Here is a 27940-nt window from a genome sequence, read left to right as displayed (position 1 = left end):
CCCACTCAAAGTACCTTGATCACCACTTTCCCTGGGCTGGCATAAATGTTCTACGTTCTCTCGGCTATGACTGTTCCTTCCCACCTTGACCTTTGCCATATCCTCACCCTGTATAGGAACTCTGTTCTGCTTCCTATCAGAACGCAGGAGCCAGTTCTGTTTCTTCCAGACCCAGGGCTTCAACAAAGGCCTACTTATTTTTAGGTGTTCGCTGTGAAAAGACCGGGTCTCGAGAAGATACATGGCGATAGAGGTTTAGAGCCCACGAGGGTTCCGGGAAGACTCAAAAAAGCCAGCCTAACGCGGAGGTCCCCGTGACCGCCAGTGGACACAGAAGGGCCTCAGCGTCCATGGGCCCCGTCCAGGAGAGGTGCTGGCGGGAAGGGGGCCGATGCCGGGACCGCGGCCGACTTCTCGGCAAGCACGGCCGACAGCGGCTCCCGGGCGCTTCCCTGCCACCGCCAAGGAAATGCCCGCGGGCGTGGCGGTTGCCCCCTCGACGGCCGAGCGCCCTGCCGCTGGCGGAGGGCAGACGAGGAGGGACGGGACTCACCCTGCGTCTCCGGCCTGGGCCCCGAGGGCGACGGCGGCGGCTCCTGGTGCTGCAGCGGGGAGGTGGAGGCCGAGGCCGAGGCCGACGTGATGAGGAGCCTCTGGAAGCGGTTGGGCGGGCGGCAGGGCACCTCCAGGCCGGCCGCCAGCTTGGCCTTGTTGGCGCTGGTGAGCCTTTTGAGGTGCACGAGCAGCTGCGGCTGGTCGCGGCGGAAGTGCGGGCTGTGGAAGTGGTGGAGCGGCCCGTCGCCCGCCGGCCCGCCGCCCCCCGGCCCCGGCCCGGGCCCCGCCGCGCCCGGCCCGCCCAGCACCACCTTGCGGAAGCCGTAGAGGTTGAGCTGGCGGATGAAGCTGGTGAAGTTGGTGGTTTTGAAGAGCTCGGGCTCGGCCCCGGCGCCCCCGACGCCGGCGACCCCGCCGCCGCCGCCGGCCCCGCCGCCCCCGCCGCCGCCGCCGCCGCCGCCGCCCCCGGCCCCCGCCCCGGGCGGGCTGAGCAGCTCGGCCTCGAAGAGCGGCTGGTCGATGAGCAGCCCCTCACCGCGGCCGTCCCAGCGGATCGAGCGGTACCGGGGGCTGTTCACCAGCCGCCACAGCTTTGCGGGGAAGTTGTTGGGGTTGATGGGGGTGGAGAGCAGCGCCTCCTCCATCGCCCCGCCCGGGCCCTGGGCCTCGCCCCACCGAGCCTGGCTCTCCCACCCCGTTCTCGATCTCCCCCCGCCCCCCGCCGCGGCCTTCGCTCCGCCCTGCCCCCTCCAACCAGCGCCCCGCCGCCGCGGACCCGGGGACCGTTGGCGCACGAGCCCCGCGCGGCGCCCGCCGGCGCGACCAATGGGACCTCGAGTTGCCGCTGCGCGGCCGCTCGCGGCGCGAGCCGACCCGCCCCTTGCGCCCCGGCCACGTGCACCGCGGAGAAGGCGTGCTGGCTCGGCGGCCTCCAGAGGGAGCCGGAGGCTCTGGGGCCCGGGGCCCGCGGGCTGGTGTCGCGTCCTGCAGAGAGATCCGCCTGGGTATCCGCGGTCGAATGCGGAGACCCGTGAACTTAACCGCGACTGGCGGCGGGCTGTGGGGCTTTAGAATTCAGGAAGTGCCAAGTGGGTGATAACAAATCCAGCCATTCTCAAGAACAAATTCTATGCTCTTATTAGTCCTAACAGTTGAAATTGCTTGTCTCTCCAAATAAAAATGCCGATGACGGTATATAGTACCCTGAGCGCACAAATTCACCTTTTAAAGAGTAGCATTTTATCTGTTCTGAAATATACTCTTTTCAACCAATGCTTTGCTCAAGACCATTTACCCAAGGTGGAAAGAAAACAGGGGCCTATGAGGAGGGAACCGGGCAAAGATAAGTATAATCCTGTGTGCCTAATCAACCAGCTGGTGAACTTTTAGACAAAGAGAAATAAAGCTCACATCAGATGGGACCAAATTCTATGGGATCCATAAGGATAGTAGCCTGTCTGATCAATAAATGACAATACAGCAGGAGCTGTGCTGATAAAAAAAGAGAGCGCCATTTTAAACATGGAAATAGCTGGGAGATAGGGGAGTAATGTTTCAGTCCTTTCTCAGGGTCAAAAGAAAAAAATGAGTGTTGTTTTCTTAGAAGTTAAAAATGAAGAAAAAGACCCAACAAAGCAGCACTAATATAGAGATTTTATTTAAATTGTATTGAGTTTTTACAGCACATTGCATGTTTGTCACAACGCAACTGCACAGTTTGGATTTTTGGCCACATCATGTCACTTACACCCACAAGAGCTCTGAAAGGAGTATTTGATGAATACATCTGAGCCAAGAGCCCAGAGTCTCTCTCCAAGGCCATGCAGTATGTTCATTGATGGGACAGTCCCTCAAAACAGCCATTCAAATTAGACAGATACAGTCTCCTCAAATGTCGCCAATCGAAGTGCAATGAAAGTCGAGTTAATTAAAAAGCCACTCACAACTGGCAGTAAATTGTAATGACTGAGAAAATGCTTATTTTACCTATCGGAGACAAGGAATAGTTTGTTACTTTTTCAATGAATTCAGGAATTTCCCAGACACAAAATCTCCATTATTCAACTCCATTTAAACGAAGAAAGTTCTGCTAGACTGACCTAGATACACCAAAACTTTTTAGGTTACATCCATGGCAAGTATAAAAAGCACAGATGCTTCTCTGTAGGGCTGAAGAAAAGGTCAGGACAAATAACAGTTCTTGTTCTAAATGCAGATCATAGGTATTTTCGAAGGAAAAAATTTTTTTCCAGGAAGCAACATGAACAAGTAGCAGTTAGACAGCTACCATAGTTTTAAAACAGGCTGAGCCTAAGTGTAATTTACCTTTTCTACACCAGTGAATCAAGGAAAACATATAAGGAAATCCTAGTGGTTTCATTATAAGTCAAGGAGACTGTATCTGTCCTAACCACTGTACAGGCTAATATCACTGTATCTTTTGGTTAAGTGCCACTGGTACATATTAAGATGAAAACAAACAAACAAAAACAATGTTTGGTCCAAATGGACATGTTTTCTCTCCCAATTTTGGTATCAAGGCTTTATTCTCTTCTTCTGTTTGGGTTCCATTGTTAAGTGCACAGAAATAGACAGCAGCATTTGTACCGAAACCCTCACATACCAAACAGCGTATTCTAGGAGGTAAAAACCAAATGCTAAATTCTACCCTCAAGGTGTCAAGTGTTCAGGATAAGAAGCAGTGTGACCCAGAGGAGGCAGCAGCCAAGGGAAAGACAACATGTGGGAAGTGGGCAATGGAACAAAGACCAAAAAAAAAAAAAAACAAAACCATTGTTTTATTTTCATGCCAGGAGAGGATCAAGGTGTAGCTCCTGTGTTAGCACCAGGACAACTAGGAAAAGTCAGGCGCAAAGGGTAGGGCACAATCAGCAAATATTTCACAAAGATAATTTCTGCTTTTCCCTTCTCCTTCACAGTGCTTACCTCCAGAGCTGCCACTGAGTAACAAAGACTACTGCCTTCACAGCTCCAAATAGCTGACTCCTGCCAGGACTGAACATTAACAGAGTTTTCCTCTGCTCCTGAAAAGGTCTCACTCCCTAAAACTGTCCCCCTAAACTGAATGTTCACTGATGCTGGCTGATGAGCCAAGTAAAAACACAGCAAAACCTCCACTAGCTGGACCAGTCTTTAAAACCAAACTCCACAGAAAGACAGAACTAATGCAACTAGAGGGAGTGCCTCTCAAGACTGAGCCTTCATGCACAGACAGAGCACAGAAGAGGTGCAGGGTATAGTCCATTTCAAACAGGATAGGAATTCCTGTCTTATATACTATAATCTGCCTTTTTCAAGGTGGACGAGAGATGGATCTAGTTATCACTTGGAGTTTGGTTATACATATGCCTTTCTATTGCTGTTTAGGGCACGCATCACCAGGCAGTATCTATGAAATCATCATCTTGTGACCCCAGGAGAAAGAAACTGGAGTCACCAACTCAACGTTAAGCTTCCAGACTCTGGGTCTGGATGAGGACCACTACCCCAAGGTGAGGGTCTCACCAGGAGAGGACTCCCGCCAAATTGGAATTCCTCTGCTCCAGTCTCATGGTCCCAAGGAGGATTTCTCAAGACTGTATCTTTGAGCTCTGTGATTTCATGAGCCACTCCAAGGAACCTTCAAAAACTATACCTGAAGCACATCCTCCCTTCAAACCTGCTAAAATTGGACAGGTCTTCTCTGGCATTCAACTGGAAGCTGTAGCAATGGGTTTCTTCAGATGTTGGCTCATGAGTTCCCTGGCCCGAGATACTTGGATATGTTCGTAACATGAGTTACAGACGAGAACTGGGTCATAGAGTTGTTGATCAGGAATGGGCAACTTCAGGTGGCAGCAGCCAGCACAAAATACATTTCCACAATTTCTGCCAAAGCACAAAGAAGGAAGAGTTCATCAGAGATGCCGACATACTGAGAATGAATGATACTTTAAAAGGCCTTACGTGAGTAAATAAAGAGGAAAGTTGGGAAAAAGCAAAACTAGTTCCTATAAAGGTATCTCCGTTTTCAGATTAACTCAATTTAGTTCATATCTACGTCCCTCTCTATGGCTTTATGAGCCCTACTGAATCACATAAAACATCTTACCTGCAATGGTGTCTGCGTTTGGCCAACCAGAATTCACAGTCACAATTATAGCAATGTGATGCCATGTGGTCTGGAACCCAGCGAGTCACCTAACAGAGGGCAAAAGGAAAAATTCCAGCAACACTGCAGCAAGGAAAGCATCCTGGAAGAAAAGGACAAGGTCTAGATGGCTACTACTTGCCTACAGAGAGTTAACTGGGGGAGAACACGTCACCGGTCTCTGAAAATTATGAGAACTCCCTACGTTGCGGAAGGACCCGCCACGTATTTGCCTGGACATACCTCAGTCTCTTTCTTATCAACAGGTTCCCAGCTGGCTTCTGAAAGGCAGTCGTCACTGTGATCAGAGCCAAAATCTTCTGTATCACTGCCATCTGACTCCTTCAAACACGTCTAAAGAAAAAGCCAAGGCATTACCACCATCACCTTCATCATCTCTAACACTGATTGTTCACTATGTGCCAGGCACTGTTTCTAAGTACATCACATGCAGGAACTTATTTAATTCCTGACAATCTTATAAATGTATGCTATTATTATCCCCACTTTTACAAATAAGGAAATAAAGCCACAGAGAGAGTTAAGAGCTGATAGGCAGTAAATGTGGGATTTGGACCTAGCATTCTGGCTTCAGACCCATGCTCTTAACCAACATGCTGCATCATGGTATGGAAAGAATACTTCTGTTACATTCTAAACCAGGAATTCACAAGCTCTGGCCCACAGGCCAAACTGGCCCACTGCCTGCTTCTGTAAGTCAGGTTTCACTGGAAGACAGCCACACTCAATTCATTAACACATGGTCATTATGGCTGCTTCTGTGCTATGACAGAAGAGCCTAGTAGCTGTAAAGAGATGATACGTCTCTCAGGGCCTAAATTATTTACTATCTGGCCCTTTACCAAACAAATCTGCTGACTCCCGTTCTAAACCATCACTCTAAACAGTAAGAAAGAAGCTGTTAGCCCTGACCATCCCACCAGCAGAGAAGTGCACAGCAGACAATTGGGAATGTTCTAGAGCTTCTTCCAAGAAGCTCCCTGAAGATTGCTGTGCCTCGTCGTCTCTCACCTACCCAGCTTATTCCAAAAGGCCCTAACCAGCCTCCCTGGTTTTCAACTGCTTCATCCACTTAACACACTGGTGCTAGGGTAGTACTCTTTCAGTACTATTTTTTTTTTGGAAGGGGGCAAGCCATGCCCTTAGTTTCCTGACCAGGGATGGAATCCAGTCCCCTGCATTGGGAACTCAGAATCTTAACCACTGGACCTCCAGGGCAGTCCCTCTGGGGCAGTACTCTGATCATACGATTCACTAGCCAAAACTTTTACTGCCCTGAATCCACACAAAACGAGCTCTCAAGCTGAGCTTTCTAATCCCTTTCCACTTCCCAGTATCACCTCCCACCACACTACCAACTCCCTCCCTCACAGTCCCAGCACAAGTGTGCACACATGCACGCACATGTGCAAACACACACACCCCTTTATTCAAGCCACACCGCTGGAGTACCTCCATGCTTCTGCAAAGGGGGTTCCTTTTTCACTGTCTGTGTAGCTAAAAGTGACCCATTCTTCAGCACTCAGCTCAAGCATTATCTTCTTAGGAGAGCCTTCCCTGACCTTTGACTCCCCTCGGGCCCCCGACACCTGACGCTTCCGACCATCTTGTCACTTAAGAACAGTGTTCTAATGGTGGGCTTGACTCTCCCAATAGACTGTGAGCTCCCTGAGAGCAGAGCAAGGTCTCTCATCCTACAGCCCAACCCCCTAACTCAGGGGCACACAGCAAGTACCCAGTGAACGGCTGTGGGGTGGCTGAAAGGCTGGATGGGCGGACAGAACGAGAGGCTGGGGGCAGGCCATGGGTACTTACAAAATCGTCCTCATAGTCCATGGGGGGCTCCGCTGGAGGGGCGCAGCAGTGGCGGATATCCAGCCTCATCTGAAGCTCACGCACCTGTCGACGGAGCTGCTCCACCTCCTGCTTGTACCCTGCTTCGATCTGCCGTAACCTGTGCTGGATCACATCCGTGGGGAAGGGGAGTCCATCGTCGTCCAGGTAGAGAGGAGGCACTGGAGAAGGGCAGCTCAGGGGGACAGGCTTCGTGCTGGGGACCTGCTTTGGGTGACCGGACAGCCACATCCGGTGGTTTTTTCCACCTGAACCAGTACAGTGTCCATTGGAATGACTAGAACAGACTGGCGACTTCACCCCTTCTCTCTGAGCCCACTGGCCCCCAAAGCAGGGCCCCGGTGCCCGTGTCTGCTTACTGTTCGCCCTCTTGCTACAACAGCCGTAAGCAAGCAGCCGTCGAGGGGTGGTCTCCCCACTGGGAAGTGAAGTCACCATCCCATGGAAGCTGTCCCAGTTGGATCCTAAGAAAGAGAACTCGCTGATCTGGCTCTGAGAAATCGGCTTTCGGGCCAATTCCAATGGCACTTTCCCAAAGCGGGGGTTCTCCAGTAACTGCCCGTTCCTATGATTCCCTCTCTTGCCGCTGTCTTCCTCCCCATGAACCATATCTAGCACAGAACTAGGCGGTTCCTGGTGGGCGACACTTGCTGCAGACCCTCGGGGGTCCTGGCTGAGAACATCGGCGCTGGGGCCTGGAGGAGGAGTTTGGCAGGTAGCACTCGTTGGGTTGCAGAGGGTGCCCAGACCATGATCTGGGGCACATTTGGAGGGCATGCCCAGCACACAGTCCAGCTGGGCCTGCTGGGGGGCACCTGGGAGGGGGTTCTGGGAGGACTCAGGAAAGTCACCAGTTCCTTCACACTTGTCCGAGACAACTTTAGAGAGTGCGTGGATAGCTGCTTTTTCAGGACAGTGTTCAGGTGGCTCCTCTGTGCCATCCGAAGTCCTATCCAGCTCGTCCTGGGCAGGAGGGCCTGGAACTGGGGCCTGAGTCTCTGAGAGAGCTTTGATCTCAGGATCAGAAGTGCTGCTCTTCATTTCCTGGGGCACTGCGGCACCGAGCGGTTTGTAACCTGGAGAACCGTTTCTATGACTCTTGAAAGGTTTATTGCTCAAGTAGTCTTTCTGGCTGCTGGGCACCGAGGGAGGAACCGCCATCTCCCCTATAGCCTGCTGGGGACCTCCAGCCCCAGACTCCACGAAGGTGGTCTGCGATGCCTCGGGATTGCCATGCCAGGGCTCCAGGCCTGCTCTGGCTTCCTGACAGTGGTTATTCAGGTTGGGGTCACTGGATGTGCGTGTCAAGGGGCTGCTTGTGTCACAGGCAGAAAGAAGATCATCCACAGATCTCGTTTTAGGTAATCTGCAAGGACAACACACCATCTCCAGGTCAGGAACTGAGAGCTACCTCCAACAGACAGAATTGGGTCATCAAAGCAATCAAAGCCAGAGTTCACAAGAAATAACATTTAAGATTACAAATAACCAATGTTCAGGTTTCCCTGGCGGTCCGGCGGTTAAGAATCTGCCTGTCAAGACGGGTCACAGGTTCAATCCCTGATCCAGGCAGAGCCCACATGCCGCAGGCAACTAAAACCCGTGTACCACAACTACTGAGCCTGTTTGCCTAGAGCCTATGCTCTGCAACAAGAGAAGCCACTGCAATGAGAAGACCCTCCGCAGCCAAAAAAATTAAATACATAAATAAATCTTTAAAAAGAAATACAAAAATAAATAAAATTTAAAAATTGAAAAAATACAAATAGCCAATGCTCACTGCAAAAGTCTGCTCTGGGGCTTCCCTGGCAGTGGTTAAGATGCTATGCTTCCACTGCCGGCGGTGCAGGTTCGATCCTTGGTCAGGGAACTGAGATTCTGCATGCCACACAGCATAGCCAAAAAAAGTAGAGTCTGCTCTGCAAAAGTGGAGGACTTGAATCCTATCCTCAGGAGCCCAACCCAGGCTCTGTCCTCAGTTTTCATCAGTCTTTCCTCACACTCACCCTTGAATCCTCAACCACTTCCATGACCTCAGCTGCCTTCTAAGCTGACGCCTTCCAATCTACCCTTCCAGCCAGGAATACAACTCAGCCTCAAACCTTACATGCAACTGCCCCTATTACAGCAAGACAGAAAGATGGTAGGTCCTGGAGTTGGATGATACCGGTTCTGACACTGATTAGATACATGACTACAAGTGAGCTATTTAACCTCTCAGACACTTGGTTTCTCTCCTCTATAAAATGACGATAAATTACTTTGCTGAGATGCTATGAGGATTCCAAGTATAGGCAGCCAACCACAAACTTATTAAGGCTTCACTCATGACCTCATTTTTATAACCTTCCTTATTATAAATTATTCCTCCATCACAGCAGAGACCAGCATGGCTTTTTACAACCATTTAGCGGCAACATACTCCTCTGAGGCCCAAGTCACCATGGAAACTTCCCCAGTATACAGTTCTAGAGACGTTCATGTACACCAAATGGGCAACCAACATCTTCAAGAATGAATGCCCTCAGCCCGGATGGGAAGGGAGTTTGCAGGAGAACGGATACATGTATATGTATGGCTGGGTCCCTATGCTGTCCATCTGAAACTATCACAACAGTGTTAATCGGCTATACTCCAATATAAAATAAAAAGTTGAAGAAAAAAAAAAAAAAAGAATGACCACTCTAATTTTTAATACAGTTCTATAAAGTGTTCAGAGCAACAAAACTGAGGAAAATTTGCCAGGAAACTGGAGACTTTGCTGGACTTTCTTTTTCAGAGGCCTCACTCAGCCAAGCCCACGCTGAAAAATCCCTCAAATGAAGTTACAATAGAGCTGATTTTTTTTTAAGTGTTTGGTTTTTGAAAATTATTAATACTTCTATAAAAGTACTCTTGTGTTTGATTTTACTCTGTGATCGATTTTGATTGCTGTGTGTCGGTGTGGTTAACAGATTCCATTCCAAGAGGGCAATAACAACATTATGATTATAGCCTCTGGAGTCCCATAGTCCAAGCTTGAATCTCAGCTTGGCAACTTTTTAGCTTTTTTCTTTCCTTGTTTTACTTTTTATTATGAAACTTTCAAACACACAAAAGAAGAAAAAAGTATGAAGAATTCCAATGTACTCTTTAGCCAGACTCAACAACAGCAACAGCCTGCTGTCCTCCACAGCTGAGTCCTGTGTGCACCAAAGGTCTAATTAATAATGAGGGGAGCAAGAACAATGTCTGAGGGGTTTGGAACCACGAGAGAACTTAATCCAGCAAATCTGGTCAGGGACAGCTACGCAGAGAGGACAGAATCTGAGCTGGGGATGGAAGAATGTGTTGGACTTTAATGGAAGAAGAGGAAAGAGAGCAGGATGTTTTCGATCTAGGGAAAGGTAGAACCGATGGTGAGTCACGTCAGCTGTGAGAGAAACTATTTCCTTTAAAACCCTTATCCATGAAATCCAACTCCACCTTGAACTGCCTACAGCACACCTCCTCTTTGTTGTCAAGGTATTTCAGTCCCAACCTGCATGTATCTTTTCCATCTCTCCGAACTGACTCATCTTCTCAACTTTACAGTGTCTACGTGCAGGCATGTTCAGTTGCTCAGTCGTGTCTGACTTTGTGATCCCGTGACTGTAGCCCGCCAGGCTGCTTTGTTCATGGAATTTTCCAGGCAAAAATACTGGAGTGGGTTGTCATTTCCTTCTCCAGAGGATCTTCCTGACCCAGGGATCAAACCCGCATCTCCTGCATTGCAGGCAGATTCTTTACCACTGAGCCACCTGGAAGCCCCTCAGTTTCTACAGATGGTACTAATATCTTCCTGGTTTCTAAGCTCAGAGATTTGGGACCTGACTTTGGTCTCTTAACTTTTCACTTCCACCTTCCAACATTCAGTCAACACCACAGACTGCTAATGACTTCTCAACAACATTTGAATTTAATTCTTTCTCTTTTCAAAGGGCTCTTCCCTTCATATCCGAATTATAACAGTGCTGGCTGGCCTCTGTGCTTCCAACTACCCTGCTCACTGGTTAATTCTCGAAAAATCCCTTTGTCACCAGGTCACAATGACTTACTACTGACACCTGAATCAAAATAAATTCCTCAGTATAAAAGCCCTCAAGGAACTATTCTGTTTCTTTCTTTCTATTCTTCAAAATACCCCTTCCCAGGGATTCTCTTCTGGTCCAGTGGTTCAGAATCCACCTTCCAATGCTGGGGACTCGGGTTCGATCCCTGCTCAGGAAACTGATTGCACATGCCTTAGGGCAACTAAGCCTGTGCACTGCAACTACTGGGCCCACACCTCCACTAGAGAAGCCTATGCGCTACAACTGAGACCCAACACAGCTAAAGGTAAACAAATAAATATTTTTTTAAAATGCCCCTTTCCAACCCCTGCCAGCTCCAGCTCCAAAGAGGTGGTGCTTCTTTTTAAAAGAAATTCTCTCTCATGTATCCTATTCTTTTGGACCCCCTCTCCACTAACCTTGTTACCAAGCTTATAACTCCCTTTATTCCATTCACTTGTTCATTTAAGCGTTTACTAAAGCACCTATTATGTTCCAGGCCCTGAGCTAGGTACTAGGGACACTAAAAAGCCATGGTTCCTGGGACTTCCCTGGTGGTCCAGGGGCTAAGACTCCGTGCTGCGATGCTGGGGCCCTGGGTTCAAATCCTGGTCAGGGAACTAGATCCCACATGCTGCAACTAAGACCAGGTATAGGCAAATAAATATAAAAATAAGTAAGTAAATAAACTTAAAACAAACAAACAAAAAAAGCCATGGTTCCTGCTTGGTCTTCCACAAAAACCTCTGCATCAACAGTCACCAAATGACCCCTTTCTTACTTCCCATTTCTCTAATGGCTTTGAATAAGACACATTCTATTTATTTACTTAGATGCTAACTTAGAACTGTTCTCCAGCTGTCCTATGCCTTATCTCACAGTTTTTTAAAAGTATCTTAAATAGGATCAACATCTTCTATGTCTTTGGTATAGCCTGTAAAACTGAGTACAGTCCTAGGCAGGTTGTAGGTATTTAAGAAACACTTATTGATTTGAAAAATTAGATATTGATTTAAGGCAATGGTTGTTAAATGGGTCACAGAACGTGCTGAGAATCTGATAAAAAGTTATGGCCCATCTCCTGGAAAAGGAAACTTATGAACTGGTACTCCAATTCTGCAGTTTGTGGAATAAGAATATCATAGAATTCCTAAAGCCTATCCATAGGCCCCTGACAATGGACTCAGTTCCAAAGACCTACAATTTATAGCTTAGGAGGTTGGGGGTTTTGCTTTTCTTTATAATATTCAACCAATTATGTTAAATTATATTTTAATTTTAAAAACCTTCCACCAATAAACAAAGATCAAAATTTGAAATGAACATATCCTTTGAACCCAGTATTTTCATTTCTAAGTATTTATCTGGCAGAAACACTAGCATAAATGCAAGGTATATGGTAACACTACTGTTTTAAAAAATGGTTTAGATGGTAAATATTGTGTGTGTGTGTGTGTGTGTGTGTGTGTGCACTCAATCATGTCCAACTCTGTGACCCCATGGACTGTGGCCCACCAGGCTCCTCTGTCCATAGAATTTTCCAGGCAAGAATACCGGAGTGGGTTGCCATTTCCTTCTCCAAGGGATCTTCCCCACCCAGGGATTGAACCCACGTCTCTTGCATCTCCTGCACTAGCAGACAGGTTCTTTACCAGCTGAGCCACAGGGGAAGCAAATACTGTTTGTATTGTATCAAAAAACTTTTTAAAGATATGTTAAGTAAAACACCCCCTATAATGATTAAAAAATGGAAATCACTTAAATGATCAATTGAAAATTGGTTATGTAAATTTCCATACACTCTACTTTTGGACTTATGCAGCCACTAAAAACAATAAAGCAGCTTTATATGTGCTATCATGGGTTGACATCCTGGTACACAGTGGGGAAAACAATTTTCAGAACAATGTGAAAAATACTGTCATTGTATTTTAAAAAATGTTTCTACATAAGAGTAATAGGTCTAGTGTAGAGATAAACATATGGGAGGCACCAAAATGGCAACAGTGAACACCTGTGGGGACAAGGAGCAGGGGGGTAGGACTGTCATTTTCTACATCTATATTGTTTGGTTTAAAAAAAAAAAACCAACAGATATTACTCTTATAATTTAACCAGTCTCCATTCTATCTCCCCACAGATAGTCAGCCAGAATGTAACTTTAATTTTTATGCCTCCTTTTAAATTCTGAGGGAGTGAAGGACGTTCCCCTTCGGGGGACCCATTTCCCTGAGAGCCAGATGCTGCTGGGAGCTCTGGACACAGCAAAGGTTATTACTGAGATAGCAAGCTCCGCATCTCTTCTGTCAGTTAATATAAAATCAGGACCATTCCCACAAGCCTTCCTGAAACAGTCCTTTCAGTTCTGTTCTCCTCTCTCCTGGGTGTGTCACAAAGGACGATGGCAGCTTGGAAAAAAGGTAACCACTCTTATCTTAAGAGAGGGCCTTGAGAACATACAGAGTGCCCTCCAAGCTAGCTACCAGCCCTGAGCCAAGTTTTGCCTTCAAATGACTCAAGAAGTTACTTTAAAGTATCTCATAAAAGGAAGAGAACAGCATGTGGGCAAGACACAAAGCAGCCAATGCCTTGGTAGCAGAGAGGGGAGAGGAGCCCCCCCTTACCTGTCCAGAGAGCGGCCGGAGAACTCCTGGCTCTGAGCCACCGGGGAGAGGTAGAGGTCCATGCTCTCCTCCCCAAGTGTGCACGGAGATGACGCCGGCAGGTACACGGCTGTCCAGAGGTGCAGCGCCCGGACGTGACACACGGGATGCAGGACCTAGGGAAGCAGCCCCGTACCCGGGTTCTGGAGATGTCTCGGGTCCCCATTCCTTCCCAAGCCTCTGGGTCCTTGTTCTTCCCACTGCCTCAGGACAGCGCCCCGCAGGCGCCTGAGATGCACCTGGGGGATAAGGGCCAGGACTCACCATTTCTGAGCCAGGTGTGTAGAGGAAGTTGTGGAAGTTCTTGTTGCCGGCTCGCAGGAGGGCCCACACAGAGCAGGTCCGCTTGTAGATGTTGCGCTTCTCTCGCTCACAGGGGTTGTTGGCCAGGAAGGTGCCATAGAGGCAGGAGTAGGTGTGCTGCACTAGCTTCACCTAGACAGCGAGCCGGTTGGCACCGGGCCGGCCGCCGCCCCCACCCCGGCCTCGGGCACACCACTTACCAGGAAGGCCTCGTTAAACTCAAACAGGCAGGGAAACTGCTTGAGCAGCTGGTGGACAGAGTCGAGCCACTGCAGGAACACGGGGCACTGCTCGTTCTGGTCCTCTGCGTTCTCCTGGTGGCCGCAGCGGTCCCCGAACTTGTGCCCGAAATCCAGCCAGTCAGATTCCACCAACACCTGGAAACCCTGCAACCAAGAGGGGGTTCGAGTGGAGGGCCTCTCCAGGAAGGCCGCGGAGCTCCCCGCCAGGGATGCTCAAATCAAGGGCCTGGCAGCTTCAGAGAAGAACAGGCCCAAACCTGGAAGAGGACTCCGAGCCACCAGCGTCCTCCGGGGAAAGAGCCCCAGGCAGATCCGGGGGCTCAGTACCTCCCCCAACTCCCCTCGTCCTGCTCTCTCCCGCCCAAGCCCTCTGAGTACCTCCAGCGTCCTGTAATACGGGTCCAGGAGAATCTTGGCCAGCGCGACGATCTGCGGCGTGCGGTCCCAGCCGTCTGAGCAGTGCACCAGCACGGGCCGGCCTTCCCGGTCCACTGTGTTGGCCACGAGCACCGCCGCCTTCAGCATCACCGACAGGTGCTGCAGCCACTTGGTGCTCTCCAGAGCTGACAGCCAGCTACGCGGGGGCAGAGGTCACACCTGTCACTAGGGGGCCGAGGCTGCAGCAGTCTCTCTGCCGGCCCGGCCCCCCACACCTTAACAAAGTCCCCCGCGAGAGCTGAAGCCAAGAGGTCTATCCCAGGGCCCTCCTGCCAAGAGACATCTATGGCCAACCTACGGCCAACAAGACACTCTGCAGATCAACAGAGGATCTGGGAAGCATCACACGTGCGTCCAGCCACTTTGCCTCCCAGTTCTCTGTGTTCTTGGAGGACAACTAATTCAAACAAAAGGAACCCAGTGTCCTGCAGCCGCGCCAAAGCGTTGGCTGAGAAACGGAAGAAGCGTTCTTGGCACTGGCTCACTGCACCCAGGCCCTGGAGTTTCTGGTACCTCAGAACTCCCACGTCCCCACGGATCTTCCCAGCACGAGAAGCACTGGGTGAGGGATGAAGCTGGAGGGCGGATGGAATCGGAGCTGGGCACACCTACTTGCTGGGATCCGGCATCTGGCTACACACAGCACGGAGATACTGGAAGCTGTTCCGGATGGCGTGGATGTTGGCCATTCCCATGAACACGACCTCACAGTTGGGGTAGTACTCTGCACACACGTGAGGAAAGCGGAGTATGAGGACATCCTGGAAACAGGCCTCCAGAACAGGAGCGGTCCCAGCGGGTGAAGCTCCCCTGGCAGGCAGGCCACTCCAGGCTGGAACTCAGTGTAGCTCGGAAATCTCAATACCCCTTTATCTCAAGTGCCATATACTAACAGTGGGAACAACAGCACGAGTGACAATGACACCTGAGTATGACTAGTAATGACAAGGGACAGTAAATCCTCAACAAACAGCAGCTGCTCTGCCAGGAACTTTATACATGTAACCTCTGATCATCCAACAACTTTGTGAGGGATGTTCCATCCCCATTTTGCAGATAGGAAAAGAAAAATCAGACAGATTAAGCAATTTCGGCACAATCACAGCCAGCGAGTGGAGTCCTGATCCCAGGCCGAGTTTGTTGGGCTCCTTCCACCCACAGACTGCCCCCAAGGCCCCCGCACCCAGGCTGGCTGCGGACGCTGAGGTAACAGCAATACCTTCGCACTCACAACCGCCGCCCTTGGCCCTGTTGGCCACCGCTGCCGTGTAGGATCGGGCATCCAGGATCAGCAGCTTCTGGGGGGTGGCCGTGCTGCTCTCTACTCCGGAGCATGCCGTCAGGGAGGAGTCTGAATACACACACGGCAGGGGGAAGACCCTGGGTCAGTCAGCGCTCAGGAGCACCCTGCCCCGGCCACTGCCTTTCACAAGACCCCTCACACCGCCGCCCCCGCCTCCCAAAAGGCAGGAACCCAGAGCCCTGTATGTGTCTACTTCTCCTCCCCCTTGCCCTGGGATCTCCCTGGGAGCTCAGGAGGCCAAGGTAAGGGCCTACTCCCCCGGGGGCCAGCACCACCCACACCTTACCGAAGTCAGTGTCACATGCCTCGCTGGCATCACTGTTCCCGGTGCTGAGGGAGCCCCCACTGGTCCTTGGCCCTGGGTCCAGGGCACAGGCTTTAGCAATGGATGTGACCAAGTACTCGTCATCAGCATTGCGCCAGCCCCACCAGCTGATCTCGGGCTGGCTGCAGCGGGCAATGGCAGCCCCATTGCGTAGGTGTCTGACAAAACAGAAGAAACTATCATGCCCTTGGCATTCACAGCCCCCAGAGGCCTACCGCTGAGAGCCCAGGGGGCCAAGCAGAGATCTCCAGAGCCAGCGGGGACCACCCGATCATCCAGGCCACAATAAGAGGAACCAAAAGCCTTTAAACATCTCTTGAAGGCTTTACAGCATACAAAGCATCGTCACATACATTTCTCAGATGCGCTGTGGATTCCCACAGTGATACTGACACATCACGTCTACACAGCCCCTGCTCCAGGTAGAAACCCCCAGCAGGAGAACGAGCCTGAGCCCAGAGCATGAGCAACTCCAAACCTCCTGGCTACTACCTACCTTGCAAATGTTTTCTGGTGTAGAACCAGGCAATAAAGTTTCAGTTTTAGGAGTCATAGCCAGTCTCTGTCATGTATTCTTGTGTTTTCTTTTTTAAAATAACACTTTAAAAATTTAAAACTCATTCATAGCTCACAGGCTATACATATAATAGGCTATAGGCCGGTTTGGTTCACAGGCCATGGTTTACCAACCCGTTTTAGTGCAATATTTCACACACACACACATATGTCCTCAAAAAAAGGCAAAGAAAAAAAGCAAGTGAATAAATTTCCAAAAAGCCTCATCCTTAGGAGAAAGAAACAACTAAAGCAGCTTTTCTTATATGATTATGTCATAGCCACTTCCTGAAGAGTGTCAGTTCCCAGTTAACCACACTACCGCAGACCTCCACCTCTGTCCTCAATGCACCAAGAAGGTCTCACTGATGCCTTGGTCCCCACTGCCTCACCTATACACCACCACGGGGATCCGCTTCCAGGAGCGGAAGGAAGCCACGTTCTCCAGCTCTTTATCTGTGATCCACACGGGAACCAGCAGCTTCTGGGGGTAACTGGGGCACAACCTGTGGATAGACCAGAGGGGGTCATGGAGCTTGGTTAGAGACCTGTGATCACAAGGTCCCCTGGGATGGCTCTGCGGGGAGAGGGACCAGGAGCCCCCCGCCCTCAGGGAGCCAGGAGCTGTGCCCACCCTGCTCTACCCACCCGGGGAGGAGGTCTGGGTTCCCTGCCCCCCAGCCTCTCACTTGTAGTTGCTGTTGATGTGCGAGACCCTCCAGACATTTTGCAGGTCAAAGCCCATCCTCGCCAGCTCGGCCTCCTGCCGACATCGTATGTGCTCGCCTGCAACACAGCCCCACGCCTGTCAGCATCGAGGGCCGGGGGCCAAGAGGGAGGAGGAGCAGGAGACAAGGAGTGTCGCACAGAGAGCCGCCGGGCCTCACCTGGCTGACACAGGTGGGTGTGCTGGTCCTCCTCAGTCAGCCCCAGGCACCAGGCATGGTAGGCAAAGGCAAAGAGGTCCTCGGGCTTGGCAGGTCGTGCTGTGGCCCGGCTTAGCCGCGACAGCCACTCTTGGCACTGCTTGAACGTGGAGAAGTGGCACCTGCCAGGCAAGAAGCCATGAAGAGAGGCAAGAGGCAAGTGTGTGCAGGGGCCAGGAGGGCCAAAAACCCAGCCCCGGGAAGGTGTGGGGAGAGGACCCTGCGGAGGATCAGGGACACTGGCCAACACCCAAGGGACACTGTCACAGGGTGGTAATTCTCTTCTCAAGAACTCCTATTTTTGAGACATAAGAGTCCCCTCTAATGGAGCCTGTTTCTTATATCAAATCCAAGCGCTATCAAATCTGGCCCTGGGGGACTTCCCTGCTTTCCAGTGCAGGAGGTGTGGGTTCGATCCCTGGTCAGAGAGCAAAGATCCCACATGCTTCATGGCCCAAACCCAAAACATAAAAATGAAACCATATTGTAACAAAAATCAACAAAGATTTTAAAAATCAAAAAAGTTTTAAAACTCTAGCCCTGGATGTCTGTTACCCCTTGTATTATCTCCCACAACTCCCCAGCACAAGCCTTTTGTTTCAGGGAAGAAGTCCTGTCTCCTGGTGTTTTCACTTCCGCTTAGTAATGTCTCCTCTCAGCCTAGCCATGTCTTCCAGATACTCTGAAGACAGCTGTAGGCCCACCTCTTCCTTGAGGCCTTCCCAGCCTAACCCATTCCACAGACCCCTTCCTCTGTTATTCTTAATGTGCTGGGAGTATTAAACAGTAAGTTTTCCCAGAGCCTACTTGAGCTGGCGGGTTTTGCACAAAGGAATGACGTGGTCTGATTATAGAATCACTCTGGGTGCTATACTGAGAGTAGATGGAAGACCCTCTCCCACAGATTAAGTCTTCCTTCCACAACTAGACTTTAATCTCCCTGAAGGGAAAGGCAATGAGAATTCCTGTTCTGAATGCCAACAGTCCTGAGAGCACAGCAGGCTCTAAACTGGGCATCCTTTCCTTAAAAAATTAACTTTTATTGGAGTATAATTGATTTACAATGCTGTGCCGGTTTCAGGTGTACAGCAAAGTGAATCAGTTATACACATATCCTCTCTTTTTTAGATTCTATTCTCACATAGGTCCTTACAGAGTATTTACTAGAGTTCCCTGTGCTAGAGAGTAGGTTCTTATCAGTCTTATTATCCTTTTAATAATCCTTAGAGTCATCCCTCTTTCTCTCATATCCAATCTGTCAGCAAATCCTGTCACCTCTACTTTCAAAAATCTGACCACTTCTCACCATTGTTTGCTACCAACCTGGACCAGCCATCATGACCTCCCACCTGGAGTAACTGCAACAGATTCTTAATTAGTCTCCCAGCTTCTGCCCTAGCTTTCACCCCCACCCTGCTTCCATCTCCTCTCAATACAGCAGCCAGAGTGATTCCATAATTAGACCACGTCATTCCTTTCTGCAAAACCCTCCAGTGGTTTTTTCACTTCCCTCAAGTAAAAGCCAATCATTATGACAGCCTGACGCCCTCCCGACCTCTCTGATCTTGTATCCCCCTAACCTAACCCAAGTGCACTCCACTCCAGCCACGCTGGCCTCCTTGCCACTGTGCCAGGTTCCTACCCGCCTCAGGGCCTTTGCACGCACTGGTCCTTCTGTCTGGCACACACTTCTCCCAAATACCCACAGCTCACTTTCTTCAGGTCTCAAATGTCACCTTTTCATTGCATCCATTCTCTGATCATTTTGTTTAAAGCTACAACCTTCACCCCCATAGCACTCCATACCCCCTTCCCCTGCTCTATTTTTTAACCTTTACACTACTTCCCTGATAGCTCAGTTGGTAAAGAATCCACCTGTAATGCAGGAGACCCTGGTTTGATTCCTGGGTCAGGAAGATCCCCTGGAGAAGGCGTAGGCTACCCACTCCAGTATTCTGGCCTGGAGAATTCCATGGACTGTATAGTCCACGGGGTTGCAAAGAGTTGGACATGACTGAGCAACTTTCACTTTCACTACCATTTAATATATTCTGCTACTGCTGCTGTTTAGTCGCTAAGTTGTGTCCAACTCTTTTGCGACCCCATGGACTGTAGCCCACCAGGTTCCCCTGTCCATGGCATTCCCCAGGCAAGAATACTGGAGTGGGTTGCCATTTCCTTCTCCAGGAGATCTTCCTGACACAGAGATCGAACCTGCGTCTCCTTCTTGGCAGGTGGATTATTTATCACTGAGCCACCTGGGAAGCCAACATATTTTATTCACTTCATATTTACCATTCATACCTCCCCATTGGAATACAAGCTCTATGAGGGCAGAAAATTATGTCTATTTGTTCCCTGCTTTATCCCTAGAGCTTACAACAGTCTGGCATAGAGTGCTCAATAAATTCATGTTAAATGGATAAATAAATGAGCCAACAACAATGTGAGTGCTTTTTTTCCTTTTTAAAAATTATTTATTTGGTCATGCTGGGTCTTAGTTGTGGCATCTGGGATCTAGTTCCCAGACCAGGGATCGGACCCAGGCCTCCTGCATTGAGAACTCAGAGTCTTAACCACTGGACCACCAGAAAAATCCCAACGTGAAAGCTCTGTGCCAGGTAACACCCTAGGTGCTCTCGGGTGCATCATCTCATTTAACCCTTATGAAAACCCCATGGGCATTATCCCCATTTCTTTAGTCAAGACACTGTGGGTCAGAAAATTTATTCTGCCAACTCAGACAGTGTTTTCACTGTTTCTTCCAAATGGGAAAGGGGAGGCAGTATTTTTCCCTTCTCATTCCAGAGAAACCCTGCAGCAGGAGGTCTCAGCAAGATTAAAGAGGACCTGAGCGAGGTGCCGTCATTCTCACCTCACCACTTTGGAGTCCTTGCAGGCGATGTGCAACTGGAACATATCCCGGCTCTCCACGCTGTCAATCATCCGGAGGGGGACCTGGGGAGGAAGGGCGGACTGGCACTCAGACCCCGTGCTCCACATCACTCCTCACCCACCTCCGCCCAGAGGTCGATGCATCAGCAGAAGGAAGGAAACCGACATTTACAGACAGCCTGCTGAGGGCCTGGTAACTGTGCTGGGTCCTCCACATATGTGACCCCAATTAAAAATCACCAGAAACCACAAGGCAGGTGTTTTCACACCGTATTATTAAGGAGGAAATTGCACCTCAGCTGAGTGATTGATCAAGGTCACACAGTTGGTAAGTGGTACTCTTCCAACCAAGTCACTGTGCCCCTAGAAGGGCCAGCAACAGAACGAAGGAGAGAGAGAAGTGAGGAGGGGGAGGGAGAGTGACAGAGATAGAAAGACAGACCTTCCGCTGAGAGACAGTAAGAAAAAGAAGGGAACCCCAACTCTTTGGAGATGCAATCAAGTGGAGCACTGATGCAGTCCCACCCTGAATTTCACAGCGATTGTGGCTTGGGTGTGGGAGAACGAGACTGGAACTCACGTTAATGACAGAGTCCTTGAACTTGATATGCAGCCGGTAGTTGGAGATGGCGATGAGGGCATCAGCGGCGCGGCCCAGGAACTCCACTCCCTCGCCCTGCAGCACTGTGAAGGGCACCTGCCAGGAGCAGCGGGACTTCAGTCCAGGAATGAGTCACCCTTCACTCCCCTCTCCAACCCTTGATTTGTAGGACCCCCTCTGGAAAAGCCAGGCCAAGGCAGGACAAGTTCTCCATGGTAACAGCACCAAGGCAACAGCCTTACAGGAAAGCTCTCGCCTTCCCTAGGGCCCAAGGCTCAACAACAGACAGACAGACTCCCCTCCCTCCAGAGACCCAGGAGCAGGAAGCCAGAGCTCCCATACCAGATCCCCTTGGAGATATTTGGAGGTAGGGGGAGGAAAGGGAGGGTGTTTTCTGAACCCGGCAGGGAGTTCTACCCACCTCGGGCCTCCAGCTCTTCCTTACCTGCAGATTCTCCTCCTCTTTCACTAGTTCCTTGGGGGGGAACAGATCCTTGGCTTGGATGTACTCCAGGCTGGGGGGCCCCTCCTCACCCTGTGGGGAAGGCCTCAGCCCTAAGTCATCAGGCTCCACCTGGCCCATCAGGCCTCATGCTGCTCCCCTCCCCCCAATAAACCCACATACACCCCTTAAAAAGGTTCTGGTCTCCAAAAGAGGGAAGAGAGGCCCGGCTTTGTGTGTGAGGAGTAAAGCGGAGGGGGAACTCAAGCCTCTTGAGCCTAAGAGAAGAGCAAGGTCCACAGAGTCACTGGGAATCTGTGCTCCCCAAAGAGAGACTCTGCTGTAGAGCCCAAACTGCCCAAACGAAGGAGAGGAAACGAAGCAAAAGAAGGGCGAACTGGAAGTGTAAGACAGAAGTGGGAAACGGGAAGTGCTGCCCTGAGGAATAGGAACCAGGTGTGCAAGCTGGTCACAGAGACAGGAGGGGACGCAGGCCGCCTAGGCCACTCCACTGAGGCTTCAATCTGGTGGGTGAAAGAGACAAAGAGGATGAAGGCGCGGGATTCAGGCCCATGCCTCTAGAGGGCCTTCACGGATGCTTTCTAAAGGAGGATGTGATTTGGAGCAGGGATTCCTTTCCAGTCAGGCCCTCACTGCTAATAAGCCCCCACCACCTTGCCAAGCAACCTGCCCTGCCTGACGATCTGAGGGGAATTCCTGAGGAATCCCACAGCAAGCAGAAGTAACTCCTTTCCCAGCCGCCAGGGAGGGCAGGGAGAGGAGGGGATCCACGCGCCTGGGAGGAACCAGGAGACCCAAGGACAGAGAGAGGAGGCCTGGCAGTCATGGGGGAGGGGGGTATGGGGGGGCGGTGAGGAGGGGAGGGGTGGGAACGTCTGAGGGGACAGATGGGAGAAGCTGGGAAGGAGAATTAAGCCAAAGAGGGAGGAGGGGAGGGCGGGGAATGATGCAGAGGTACGGAGGCCCGCAGAGGCAGAGTGGCAGGGAAGATGGAGAAGAGAGGCTGTCTGGGGGACAGTCAAGGAGAAAAGACTGGCGCGTCAGGTGAGGGGTGGAGTGGTGGAAGGGGGAGGGGACCGGAGCCAGGGAGACAGCTCAGACATCCTGTGCTCCCCGACCAGCCCCCGAACATCCCAGAAGGCCTACTGGCCACATCCCACACCCCCAAGCAAGGATGCGGCGTACGGGACCAAGACCGAGAGGCGGAGGTAAAGGAGGTACTCGCGCAGGGCGGGGCCTCGAGCTCTGCAGTCAAGGGCAGCGGCTTCGGGGCCAAGATGGGTCACAGAATTCCCATCCCCGGCCTTCGGCAATCCTCGGCACCCAAAGATGAAAGCAAGTCCAGTAAAGAAAAGGGGTAACATCCCCTTTCCCTGCCAGGGCCCTTGGGAAGGGGGATGGGCTGAAATTCGGAATCTCGAGGGCCGGCCCTGGGCGGGGCTGCGGGTGCAGCCGGCGTCGGGGTTCGGGGGGCCCCCTCCACCGCAGGCTGGGCAGGCACTTACGAAGCAGCTGAGCATGGAGCAAGAGACGCGGGCGGTCAGGCTCATGGTAGCGGGCGGTCTGGGCCAGCGCACATGTCCCCGGAGACGCTGCGCTGCCCGCCCGTTCCGGGCGCCCGCCGCATCCCGGCTGCGGGGCCGGCCAGGTGCAGCCGCGGCGGCCAGGAGGCAAGCGCGGGCGGCGGGGCTCGGCGCGGCTCCCGCGCGCCTCTCCCCTCCGCTCCACAATGGAGCGAGCCCAGCTCCGCCCTCGCTCACGAGCGCGGAAGGGAGGGGAGCCCGGCGAGGGGAGCGCCCCGACCGCGCGGCGCGGGGAGGGCGGGGGCGGGGCAGGCCCCGCCCACAGCCCCGGCTCCTCCCTCCCCACCGCCCCTCCGCGGCGTAGGAGCGTGTCCTCGGGGGGCTTCTGGGGTCTCTCAGGAACCGGGGCTAAGCAACTGCGCCCCCACCCCCCAGACGGCATGGGAGGGGACGACGAGGCCGCCTACATCTTTTCATTCCCCTTCTTCCCAAGTGAGCCACCCCACACCCCTCTTTCACACGTCCATCCCCACGCTCTCCCCTTTGAGTCCCCCTAAATCCTGCTGTGAGTCCCAAGATGGAACTCACCTCCCTTCACCGCGGGCCCTTTCCAGTTTCTAGGCTTCCTTCCTTTCCCTCCAAAACCACCACTCACCATTCCCCTGTCCATCGGTGTCTTCCGGTCGCCCCTTGTGCCCCTTAGAGTGGACACAGGTCTAATGACAGTTGGGTCACTGCACACTCCTGACAGGGAAATTCTCGGGGTTTTTTATTCTAAGGCCCCTGCCCAGCTCCAGTCCTTCAGCTCCACCTCTCCCCTTGTTTCACATCCTGTGTCTTCTGGGTAAGAAAGTCCTAAGAAATTTCTTAGACTAGAAAAGAGAAGAGCTGGAACTATGGACCACAGAAGCTATGCAAACACAAAACTCAAAACCCAAGGGTAGGGGAATGGAGGGAGTTGCGTAGAGGGCCAGAGAATAAGGGCAGTGATAAGACGCTTGAAATGTCACTGAGAGTCACAGGAGGAACTGTTTGAAACCCTACACTCCCAATGCCCGGTAGCTTTCAGAAACCAGGGCTTTTGTTTGGGTTTTGGTCTTGGGGGAAGGGAGGAATAGGAGAAACCTGACACTTTATTAAGCATCTACTATGAGCCAGACATGTTTCAAACATTATCTGGCTAAAACCATTCAACTCAGAAAGAATTTCGTGAGATTTGAGGCTTACAGAGAAAGTCAGTTCACCTAAAGTATTTAAGTGGTGGTGCTAGGATTCAAAATTAGATCAGGTTGACTCCTTTCATGGTATCACAGAGGAGAAAAAGGACAGGGGCTATCACTGGGTGGGGGCCAGGACCAGCAGGCTTTCTGAGAAGAGACCAGAACAATACTATACACACCACACACCCACATGTCTATGGAAGGAAAAGAGCAAGTCCTCTCATCACCTGAATGCTTTGACCTGTCCCTGAGCACTGGGGACATGTGAAAGAACTAAAGAGATACAGCCAGAATCAAGGCCTGGTCTGAACCTGGGCCTGCAGCTCTCCACTCCCTTCTCATCTCACTACTTCCTCCTCCCAGCTCTCAGGGATTAAGGGGTTCCTTGTATTTGGGGTGAAAGAAGGGCAGTTACAGTTAGTGGAAAATGTATGGGATCATTACAACACACACACACACACACGGCCCCCAGTGATATTCCGGGCACCTTGAGGGTGCTTCAGTCAGCTGCTGCCTATAGTAGCTTAATGGAGAGCAGCACTCTGGAGCTAGAGAAGCCCCACAGTTTTACAGGGGTCACTCCTGATGCAGCACCCACAATATTTCAGGGACTTAGTAGGAACTACAAGGATCTAACTTTTCAGACCAAAGCAGAGAGCTTCACCCAAGGACCAGGAGGAGCAAGACAAGGGCCGATATGAAGAACTAAGGGAGACAGTGGTGGTGTGGGGAAAGCATGTCAGAGCACGTGCCGAAAAAGACTTGCAGAGGCCTCCCCTCCCAGTGCTGTGTATCAGCTGATGTTTTGCAACCTAAGAAGCCCTAATTTATCTCCAGGGCAGATGAACCTGTTTAGTTGCTGAACAGAGTTGCCTGGAGCTCAAGGTCCAGGAGGGGCGGGCAGCTTCATGGAGAAAGACACCAGGATTACAGAAAACACCACAGTCTGAGGAAAGAGTACTCACCATTCTACCGTAGTGAGGGTCCTGGCTGCCTGCTTCTCACTGTAAGGAGACAGAGAAACATATGAGTAAAAAGCACAGTTAACATCACCACAGAATCAACAAATGCCACACAACTACTCCTGAACTTCCCCACAACTCTTTATCTGCCTCCCTCACAGAGAACCCAGCCTCTCCACAAGTCAGCATGCCAGACAGAGGCAATGGGAGCTACATGGGGAGAAAGCAACAAGTGACTCTGCAGGGCATGAAGACAGCCACAAAGTCCTGGAACAGGACTCAAGAGTCCTGATTCCCAGTCCCAGAAAGAGAATTAAAATGCTCCGAACCCCGTTCTTCGTGGGAAAGCAAAAGAACCGCCAGCTCTGAAGAGATAGAGGATGCCCAACCAGGGCTCACTTCTGGCCCTGGTGGGAACATGAATCCACAAGAGCACTCTGCCAGCCTCTGAGTCTGGGAGCAGCACCCACCTGACCTGTTTACTGGGGGCAGAGTCCAGAGCAGAGGCCAAGAGGGAGGGGACCACAACCTGTGATCAGAAGGCAGCAGGGCTGGACGTGTCCCTCTGAGAGCCCTTGACACCAAATGAAGTGCAGGTTAGTGGGAGGAGGCCACCCAACAGGGACAGAATCAGGCAAGTGCAGGCCTCAGAGTCAGTACCTGTCAAGTGGGCCCAAGTAACAGGAATGTCAGGATGGGCCTCCTTGGCCCACTTAGGGAGCCACTCAGGGAACCAGGCCCAGGTTTCACTGACAGTTTTCTTCATGCCTGCTATCCGAGCTCAGGGGGCAGTCCAGCAGTACCCCGAAGAAGGCTGTGTCTCCATCCGTAGCCCTCCCCGCCTCCGTGGTCACAGCCCACCCTTCCTCATGGAGGCGGCAAGGCGGGTTGCTGCCTCACCGCCCACTGGCAAGCAGCCTCAGAGAAAGCGAGAGAGAGCGAGAAAAGGACAGGCCTGGGAGGCCCACGGTGTCCGGACCTCGGGGATCTGGTCACGGGGTGGGGGGGGGGGGGCGGGTCAGGCTGACAGGGAAGCCCAGGTGCCCAGGTTTTAGGGGCGGAGCCTAAAGATTCGGAGGCGGAGCCCCGAATGACAGAAGGCGGGGCTCTCGAAAGCCGGTGGGGCCGGGGCGGGGCCGGGCAAGACGCGGTGGTTGCGGTTCCCAGACCGGCAGTGCACGGGGCACGGTGACTCACCCAGCCGGCGTCCGCCCGACCCTCCGGAGGCCGCGCTCTCGCCACTTCCGTCTCCCGCAGCCGCGGAGGCCACGCAGCTCCGACCCACCGCGGCGCCCCTCGGCCCAACCAATCCTACCTTCGGCCCGTGCCCGCCCTGGCCAATAGCCACGCCGAGTCCCACCCTGCCCCCACCACGCAGCCACCGCCCTCGCTCTTCGCGCCGCTCGTTGGTCCAGTGGGGCAGACGCCCTCCCAGCCTTTAGCCTATCGGCTTCCGGGAAACGGGGCTGCGCTTGGAGGGGAGGTGCGGCGCCGGGGTAGAGACGCAACCAATGGGAAATCACAGCGCGTCCCTGCGGTAGCCAATGGGAGAGCAGGAAAGGGGGGCTGCAGGCGAAGGCTCCAGGGACCGGAAGTGGGGGCGGCCCGTCGCCTCCCGGTAGCGCATGGAGGGCGGAGCCTCGTAGGGGCCCGGGCTTTACAGCCACTTCCGGTGACCGGCCCGCCTCAGGGGTACTTCTCGGTGAAATCCCGGGCGGCACCTAAGCTTTATCCACTTCTCCGTTTGGTTTCCCTGCGGTCGTGCGTCGCAAAGCCCGAAGGGAGAGAAAGATTCTGAATGCTGAGAAGGGGACGGTCTGGGCCTGAGGCTCCGTCTCGGTCTTCGACTGGTGGGGGTTAAGAGTCTCCTCTTCCGCACCCTGACGTCTTCCTCCAACCCTCCCTCTGCGTCGGCACCTGAATGAATGGTGCTTTCCGTTTTGAGAAGTTCTCTCACCTGAGAGATGGGGCTGAGACTGCCACGAGCAAGTTGCGACCCTTTGGTCTGTAAAGGGTGTGGGGAGTCGGACTCCCCTGAAGATGCAGTTCTTGGCGCCTCCCTTCCTCTCTGCCCAGGGGAGCCAGAGCTGGCAGCAGGGCGGAGGATGGCCGCTGGAGGCCGCTCTGGCCCCGAGATACCACCAACCCGACAGAAATGGAGAACAGTTGGTTCAGATTCTCAACCGACAGCTTCAGTTAGAGTGGACCTGAAAGCTTTAATATCAGGTCCCCGGGCCACATGTCTTCACTTCTCTTTTGCAAAGGACATTGGAGCTTTTACTCCGTATTTAGTAAATCCCGGGAGAACTGGAACCTTACCTGTGTTCACTGTTAACTCCCAAGGTTTAAAATAGAGTCCGCAACCTAGCAGATGCTTAATAAATATTTGTTAAATGAATATTGAATTCTTACAGGACGACGATTCTACTTTTTCCATTCCCAGCACTCACTATAGTGTTTGGTGATTACAGGGGTTTCAACGTGTGTTCAGTGCGCTATCACAGGCTTCCTAGGGTGCAGTTTAATTCTGCATATCCCTTTCCCCCCAGAGGAAATATGAAGTTGGGAGGCTGCATGCAATTAATACCATGTTTTCTTGAGGGCAGGTATCAATTCTAAAACGTCTATGGGATTCTCAGTACTATATGTGGGAAAGATGATGGGCTCCAGATAACAGAGGCAGGACAGATAGCGTCGGGAAGATGGACTGGCCAGGCTGGATTATGGGCAGGGACTGAACTCGTCATGGGAGGGTAAAGTTTTTCCTGTTCTCCTGCCCCTACTAAAAGCCAGAATCCAGCACCCTCCTCCAGCAACCTTTCAAATTCTTGGTTTCCATGAGATGGGAAAGATACAGACAGTGACACCGGA

General features: G+C 51.9%; 2 protein-coding genes across 7 annotated transcripts in view; both read right to left on the bottom strand.

Moving 5' to 3' along the window:
• Nucleotides 1-1285, bottom strand: part of HSF5 (heat shock transcription factor 5) — a 49902-nt gene extending 48617 nt beyond the window's left edge. For both annotated transcript variants that reach the window (XM_043483028.1, XM_043483027.1), the window contains exon 1: nucleotides 554-1285. In XM_043483028.1, the coding sequence (XP_043338963.1) occupies nucleotides 554-1199 (646 nt within the window). In that variant the 5' untranslated portion in view covers nucleotides 1200-1285. The remainder of the gene's footprint in view (nucleotides 1-553) is intronic.
• A 908-nt stretch (nucleotides 1286-2193) lies between these two features.
• On the bottom strand, nucleotides 2194-26459 carry MTMR4 (myotubularin related protein 4). Of its 5 annotated transcripts, XM_043483025.1 has the most exons (20): nucleotides 25730-26256; nucleotides 25540-25643; nucleotides 25073-25111; nucleotides 21347-21436; nucleotides 20881-20997; nucleotides 20281-20363; nucleotides 17367-17527; nucleotides 17169-17265; nucleotides 16872-16985; nucleotides 15886-16082; nucleotides 15516-15647; nucleotides 14909-15020; nucleotides 14237-14432; nucleotides 13817-14002; nucleotides 13578-13748; nucleotides 13275-13429; nucleotides 6542-7946; nucleotides 4949-5059; nucleotides 4667-4755; nucleotides 2194-4443 (listed from the first exon to the last, which is right to left on the bottom strand). In XM_043483025.1, the coding sequence occupies exons 3-20, from the start codon at nucleotides 25073-25075 to the stop codon at nucleotides 4266-4268; spliced, it is 3597 nt and encodes a 1198-aa protein (XP_043338960.1). In that variant the 5' UTR covers nucleotides 25076-25111; nucleotides 25540-25643; nucleotides 25730-26256; the 3' UTR covers nucleotides 2194-4265. The 5 variants fall into 5 exon arrangements, with proteins under 5 accessions (XP_043338960.1, XP_043338957.1, XP_043338958.1 ...); XM_043483022.1 differs by lacking the exons at nucleotides 25540-25643; nucleotides 25730-26256 and adding an exon at nucleotides 26267-26459; XM_043483023.1 differs by lacking the exon at nucleotides 25540-25643.
• Nucleotides 26460-27940: the final 1481 nt, after the last annotated feature.

Source organism: Cervus canadensis, chromosome 1 (assembly GCF_019320065.1).
Source record: "Cervus canadensis isolate Bull #8, Minnesota chromosome 1, ASM1932006v1, whole genome shotgun sequence".
NCBI lineage: Eukaryota > Metazoa > Chordata > Mammalia > Artiodactyla > Cervidae > Cervus > Cervus canadensis.
Note: the sequence above shows the minus strand (reverse complement) of the source record. Positions and strands in the feature narration are given on the sequence as shown.